General features: G+C 41.1%; 1 protein-coding gene across 2 annotated transcripts; it reads left to right on the top strand.

Moving 5' to 3' along the window:
* Positions 1-346: 346 nt before the first annotated feature.
* LOC117852882 (uncharacterized) lies at positions 347-7,030 on the top strand. Of its 2 annotated transcripts, none has more exons than XM_034735168.2 (8): positions 347-579; positions 699-752; positions 2,355-3,587; positions 3,804-3,859; positions 3,963-4,196; positions 4,841-5,132; positions 6,037-6,233; positions 6,625-7,030. In XM_034735168.2, the coding sequence occupies exons 3-8, from the start codon at positions 2,382-2,384 to the stop codon at positions 6,776-6,778; spliced, it is 2,139 nt and encodes a 712-aa protein (XP_034591059.1). In that variant the 5' UTR covers positions 347-579; positions 699-752; positions 2,355-2,381; the 3' UTR covers positions 6,779-7,030. The 2 variants fall into 2 exon arrangements, with proteins under 2 accessions (XP_034591059.1, XP_034591058.1); XM_034735167.2 differs by having other exon boundaries at positions 694-752.

The raw sequence follows: 7,030 nt of genomic DNA, 5'->3' as shown, positions 1-7,030 counted from the left end.
GTGCTAAACTTTAGCACACCCCTTTTAGCACCCCTGTTTGGGAGCCCAAGTGCTAAAATGTGCTAAAAAGTGGGGTGCTAAACTGCACCCCCTCTCCAAACGGGGCCTTACTATTCTTACACAGCCATGGTATTTGGATAACTTTGTATCTACTTGTGGAAGAAAACAATTCTTTGTGTTTCTTTCAGACTTTCATTATAGATTTACCTTAAAGGATTTTCGGAAGAATCCACCGTCCCTGACGTGGGCCGCCGCCGCGGTCAAAGTCCGTGCCGATCCAATCCACTCGACAGGCCCGATCCGCAGAAGGCAGACCCACGTGACCGGAGACGTCTCCCAGTCCCCCCTGCCCTTCCCCTTTTTCTCCCGCTTCTCTCGTCAGCTTCCTCCGCTCGCGCCGCGGTTCCCGCTTCTTACAACCCCCCGGTCGCCTCGGGTCGGCCTCTCCCCACTCCGCCGCCGCCGCTCCGCTTGCCCCCATTTCCTCCCTCCCTTCCCCTCCTGCTCTCGCCTCCCTCCCACTTCCAGTCAACCCCGCCCGGGAGCACACGGATTTCGGCTCTCGGCTTGGACCCTCGCGTACGTCCCCGCTTCCTTGTTTCTCCCTCCTCTCTCTTCCTTTGCTTCCTTCTCGATTAATCTCTGCTCTTTTTTTTTTCCCTCTGATTTTGTTTTGGTCCGTATGTTCAATAGCGCAGGTCCAGGACTCCGGGGTTCAGATTGGGGCCCGTTGCTCCGGCGTTCTTCGGCAGGTTGGTGTGTTTGAATTTATTTTGGGGGGAATGGGGCGCGTTTGCTTCCGTTTATTTTTCGGCGGTTTGCTGCGGATGTGGTTTAGTTGCGGATTGTTTTAGTGTTGACCGCCCGTGCTCGCGGTGTTTACCGGTGGCGGGATCTTGTGTTTCGCTTTGGTGCGTGAGGCGATGGTTGTGGCGGCGAACTGTGATGGTGCGCGGTTGGTTTTGTTGACTGTAGACGGTGGGGCTTTGGTCGAGTCCAAGCGTGACGTTTGCGGGAGGAATGTTTCACGGGAGATGCGGCTTATGTTGGTACTTAGAGCCTCGTGTTTGTGCATTCCGTGTGTGATAGTATTGCAATGTTGGAGGTGATTCGCCCAGTGTGTGGCGGCGTCTGTCCAAGCCTGTTAATGTATTCCACTCCGGGAGCATATGCGTCATCCATGAATGCGTGCCACGGTGTGTTGTTTGCGGTCAAGGATATGAGATTAATTCCCGTCCTGCTTCCTTTTGTGAGCGATATCAAAGATTGGGTTGTTATTTAAGGAGAGCATTTAGTGCTAGATTGTGATGTACTCCCTCCGTCCCTTTTTATTTGTCGTTCTCACTTCCTAAGAATTCAAACGTAATCAACTTTGACCAAATATATATAAAAAATATTAATATTTATGATACATAATTAATATCATTAGATAGATCGTTGAATCTATTTTCATATAAATTTATTTAAAAATATAAATGTTGCTAATATTTTCTACAAATGTAGTCAAACTTAAAAAAGTATGACCGGCACGCTTCCCACGGCGACAAATATTAAGGGACAGAGGGAGTAGTACTACTGGTCTGCTCGATTGACGCAGTGTTGATGTGACTTGTTCGAAATTTAGCATTTGAGTGCATTTTCCTTTGTAATTGCTGCTGTTGAATTGAATGATGCGATGTCTGAGTGGTCCTTCTATTTGTGATAAGGATGTGTTGTTGAGAACGTGCCCCAGATGTCCCACCTTCTCTGAGGTTCAATTGAGTTCAAGTTTTCCGTTTACCATGCAGTGAATCTCTGAAGGATTTGAGCTGTGCGCATTCAATGCTGCCCCATTCCTTGTGATTGGGGACTAATATGCATCATTTAATTTTCCAAAATGATTGAGATCTGTAGTTTGTTTGTGCCACTATAACCATTGAACTTTCTCTTGCATACTCATGTGAGTTGCTGATTGGTACTAGTCTACTAGACACTGACTGCATGACGTGCAAAATTGCATGGGAGCTAAATATGGAAGAATGGTTTGTCATCTATGCAGATTTATTTTGTATTCCATTTTTTTTAGATACGTGCAAGATTCAGGCTTAAATGCTTGCATCCCTAATTGCATAAAATTTCTGGATAACGTGTGTATTGGTCATTGCATCACTCACCTTGATATTCTGCCATATTTGACTTACTTAGCATAGTCTTCAATCCGCCTATCCATGAAATGTTTTTATTATATATTTTTTATATAATAACAATCTACTGCATGTCTTGATTATTACACAGGCTTCCTACTGAAGGATATTCTGCCATATTTGACTATTTATTTCATTAACAATCTACTGCATGTCTTGATTATTACACAGGCTTCCTACTGAAGGCTATCTTGCATCATGGAGAGTACAGACAAGGATGAGAAAAATCTTACTGTAACCAAAGAGTGTACTAAACCTGAAGAAAATTGTGGAGATGCAGGAGATTTGTCAAGGAAAACAGAAAAGTTAAATGTAGAAGAAGCAACAAATTCTTCGAATGTGGATTTAAGTGAGGAGTCAGAAGCACAGATCCGAGAGGAAGGTAATTCAGCAAAGTACTTAAATGGGCAGATGAATGAAAGTACAAGTACAGACGCCATGGAACCTGTAGATTCAAACCAGATCACAAAAGAGATTCTTGCTGAAGACAAATCTGAAGAGCCAGTGTTTGATGGAACTGAGGTTCCTGAAATGGAAGAAATGAGGCGTTCATCCAATCAGTCTGTGGAACTTGACTCAGAGGCTCAGGGGTCTGTACTCAATGAGCGAGCTGTTGCAATCAAGAATTTTGTTAAAGAAAAGAGTGCCATTGCAGTTTCAACATTTATGCGGCGCCTTTCTGGCAAAAAGGATGAAAATGAGTTCAAGGTTGAAGCTGACAAGAGTGATGGTTCAGAATGCATCAACAGCGAGAAGACTGGGTCTGATGCTGAACCTAAACCTAAAGAGGTGCAGCAGAAAACCGACGAAAGGACTGCTTGGAATCCACTAAACTTGATTAAAATTGGACGAGATTTTGATACTTTTATAACTGGGGAAGCAGGGCATGAAGATGTGCCTGGTTTGTTGGAGCAACCAACAGTAAAGGGTAGGATTATAATATACACAAAACTGGGGTGTGAAGATTGCAAAATGGTTCGTCTTTTCTTGCATCAGAAAAGGCTCAAGTATGTTGAGATCAACATTGACATCTTCCCCAGTAGAAAGTTGGAATTGGAGAAGAATACTGGGTCATTTACTGTACCAAAAGTTTATTTCAACGACCTTCTGATCGGAGGATTAATTGAGTTGAAAAAAATGGAAGATTCTGGCATACTTGATGAGCATATCGGTGTTCTTTTCAAAGAAGAACCCTCATCTTCTGCTCCCTTACCTCCCTTACCTGGAGAAGATGATGAATCTGGAAGTGGGAAGATGGATGAGTTGGCAACCATTGTCAGAAAAATGAGAGAGTCGGTCACTCCTAAGGATAGATTCTATAAGATGAGAAGATTTAGTAACTGCTTTCTTGGTAGCGAAGCTGTGGATTTCTTGTCAGAAGATCAGTATTTGGAGAGAGATGAGGTAAAGTATCTATGATTCATGCCATAATTACTCTTTTCTTTAGGAGATGTTACGCCTTACAACATGAGTTTTGAATAACATCATTCTTGATTTCTCTAATTCTTGGTACTGACTTTAATTTAGCTATATAGATGGCAAAATTGCGTGTTTCATATCATTATGTTGTGAAAGGATTTTTCTTTAATTAAGGCTTTTTGTCTTGTACTGGAAATGTAGGCAGTGGAATTTGGAAGGAAGCTTGCAAGCAAATACTTCTTTCGTCATGTTCTAGAGTAAGTTTTGAAATTAGCATGCAATATTCTTTGCATTTATATTATATCCTTCTGTATTGGTTGACAAATTGGAGGTTATTAATATCAACTTCTGTCACTGCAGTGAGAATGTCTTTGAAGATGGAAATCAGCTGTATCGTTTCCTGGATCATGATCCTGTAGTTATGACTCAGTGCTACAACATCCCTAGGGGCATTATTGATGTTGCACCGAAACCTATTGCTGAAATTGCAACAAGGTTGAGATTATTATCTTATGCCATTTTTGAAGCTTATGTATCTGTGGATGGTAGACATGTTGACTACAGAAGCATCCAGGGCTGTGAGGAATTTAAAAGGTCAGTGCTTAGCTGTATATGCTTGATCAAGATGCAAAAATCATATTATACTGAATAGTCCATGTATTGTTTGTCTCCATATACTACAACAGTTGGTTGTTATTGCTACTTTTGGCAGATTTTTGAGTTGATACAGATGTTTAAGTTTGTAATATAATGGGTAGATCTTGATATATTTATTGGGATTGCTCTTTATTTTCTGTGCTGTAAATCTATGAATAGCATTTTCTTTCAAACACACTAACACAACTGGGAATGCATCTATTGCTGAGACTTTAATCAAATGGCTGACAGAGACCAGTTATCTTATTTTCTATAACCCTCATCTCGACACATTTTCCTGGTCGACAATTGTTGGACGGTGATTACATTCTACTCTCGGCAAAGTAGTATCCTATTAGGCCTAATTATCTTCGGGCATTAGCGCAAATTTAATACTGAATTGGGATCACAGTCGGCCACCTGCATAGAACCTCTCAGCAAATGTTGCAAATCCTGTAGTGTAATGACTTTTTGTTTTGTTTGGGGTGCCCTATTGTGATGATGGGTACATTATGCCTTTTTTCTCTCTCAAATATGCAGGATATCTGTGTATCATTGCATTAAGACAGGAGATTGTACTAACTCTCATTTCTCCTACATAGGTATATTAGAACAATCGAGGAGCTCCAAAGGGTGGAAATTGATGACTTATCACGTGAAGAAAAGCTAGCTTTCTTCATAAATCTCTACAATATGATGGCTATCCATGCATTAGTGACATGTGGCCATCCTGCTGGACCACTGGACAGGAAAAAGTTTTTTGGAGATTTCAAGTGTGTCATTGGTGGATGTGCTTATTCACTTTCAGCTATCCAAAACGGCATTCTACGTGGCAACCAAAGGCCACCATACAACATTGCCAAACCTTTCGGACAGAAAGACCGAAGATCCAAGGTGAACAAATCAGATCCCAGTGAAAATGTGAAAACATATCTATCTGTTTACAACTACTTGCTTTTTCCTCAAATGCCCCAATAGTGCCTGGAATCCTCTTTGTTTTGGTGTATGTATTTCTGTCATATACTTTGTTCTACCAAGCAGCTCTTCTTATGTCTAGTTGTCTACCCTTGCCACCAAAATAGATGTTCAGTTTTTTTAAGACTGGATGTATGTTCAACCTGCACTTTTCCTAGATAGGGAAGCTTAAGGGGAAATGTTTGATATGTGATTTGCATGGAGAATGGAAAACTTCTTCTTTTGAAAACAAAGAACCTCTCTTTTCTCACAAAGATACCTCTTTAAGTTTCATGTGATTTGACACCGAATGAAACATTCAGCAATCCACTGCTGATTGAGAATGTCATGCTGGTGCAACGAAGTGCTGGTATTGTATTTTTTGGGTTTTCGTGTAGAAGATTGAAACATGTATTGTCGAGCAGAGTTTCTAGTAGCAGATTACAGGAGAAAGAAGAAATATATATAGCCCATCAGACGACCATTGTATATTTAGTATATTCCTTTGTTTGTTTCTGGAAAGTCAGATAGAAGTTCAGCAGATGTTGTAAACAAAAAGATTAGATAAGAACATATTGTTATAGAAGTTGTCTGCTGCACGCTCCCACAATTGAGGTTGCTGTATCAGAGGCGGAAAGGTTTGCCTTCTTGCCAAAAACAGCCACTACATAGCCACAACTCTTTTTACGTTATAGCAGCAATATGCTGCTGGCATATTACAGCATTTTATAAGCACCCTTTTGTTCTTTTAACTAACTAATTACTGAGTCCTACATATGCCACCCAGGAGTTAACTAGATTTGTGATGAGAATATGTTTTCATTTATCTTTCCTGTAACTGCAGGTGGCCCTTCCATACCATGAACCTCTTGTTCACTTTGCTTTGGTATGTGGCACCAAATCTGGACCTGCCCTTAGGTGTTACTCGCCAGGAGATATTGACAAAGAATTAATGGAAGCTGCACGTGATTTCCTAAGGAATGGAGGACTGATTGTTGACCCTGATGCCAAAGTTGCATCTGCAAGCAAGATTTTAAAATGGTAAGATGATTGTTATTCTTGCTTTACTCTGTGTCTTCAAAATTTTACTGCTTTCTCTTGGTAGTGTGCATACTAAAAACTGTCAAATCAAAATGATCATGCATTTATCAGTGCTACTCTTGGAGAATCCAGTGCTTTGATATATGCAATTATATCGTTAACTCAATATACAAAGGAGGGTACTTCAGATACGAGGACAACTATGCAATTCCAGAAATATAAGCAAAGGATGGATTTTATGAGAGTTCATAGTCTTCTACTTATGAGAGTGCAAGTAACAAACTATTGAAAGAAAGGATGACCAAATTTATGATCGAGATCTTGATAGGATATAGTGAATGCATTAATGATCACTTTCTCAGCTCAATCTCATGTTCTACATGATTTTCAGGTATAGCTCAGATTTTGGCAAGAATGAGACGGAAGTACTGAAGCACGCCGCAAACTACCTTGAGCCTGCACAGTCAGAGCAGCTCTTGGAACTTCTCGCGAGCACTCAACTGAAAGTCGCGTACCAACCCTACGACTGGAGCATAAACATTTAGACGCAGCGTTTCAGTTACATTTGCATACCTGTTACACAAAGTCCCGTGGATCCATGCCGCTTATGCACCTCAATCCCCTTTCTGAAGCCGGGTGCACCTCTCTGATAGAGTGTTCTTATATTGTGGCGACATGGATGAGAGTACCAAATGACCTGATGTATGTTGCGTTCGTTTGACTGAATGAGCGTGCTGAATCGTTGATGCGGTCTTCCCCATTGGTGATACTCTAATCATTTGTTGCCTGCATGTTAA

Source organism: Setaria viridis, chromosome 4 (assembly GCF_005286985.2).
Source record: "Setaria viridis chromosome 4, Setaria_viridis_v4.0, whole genome shotgun sequence".
In the NCBI taxonomy this organism is placed as follows: domain Eukaryota; kingdom Viridiplantae; phylum Streptophyta; class Magnoliopsida; order Poales; family Poaceae; genus Setaria; species Setaria viridis.
The sequence above is the reverse complement of the archived record's forward strand: the minus strand, read 5'-3'. Positions and strand labels throughout refer to the sequence as shown.

Excerpts from the sequence above, each read along its gene's own strand:
- LOC117852882 (XM_034735168.2), top strand. The coding sequence starts at position 2,382 with ATGGAGAGTACAGACAAGGATGAGAAAAATCTTACTGTAACCAAAGAG. Across the intron at positions 3,860-3,962 it reads TTCTTTCGTCATGTTCTAGA|TGAGAATGTCTTTGAAGATG; the intron begins GTAAGTTTTGAA and ends CTGTCACTGCAG. Across the intron at positions 5,133-6,036 it reads AGAAAGACCGAAGATCCAAG|GTGGCCCTTCCATACCATGA; the intron begins GTGAACAAATCA and ends CTGTAACTGCAG.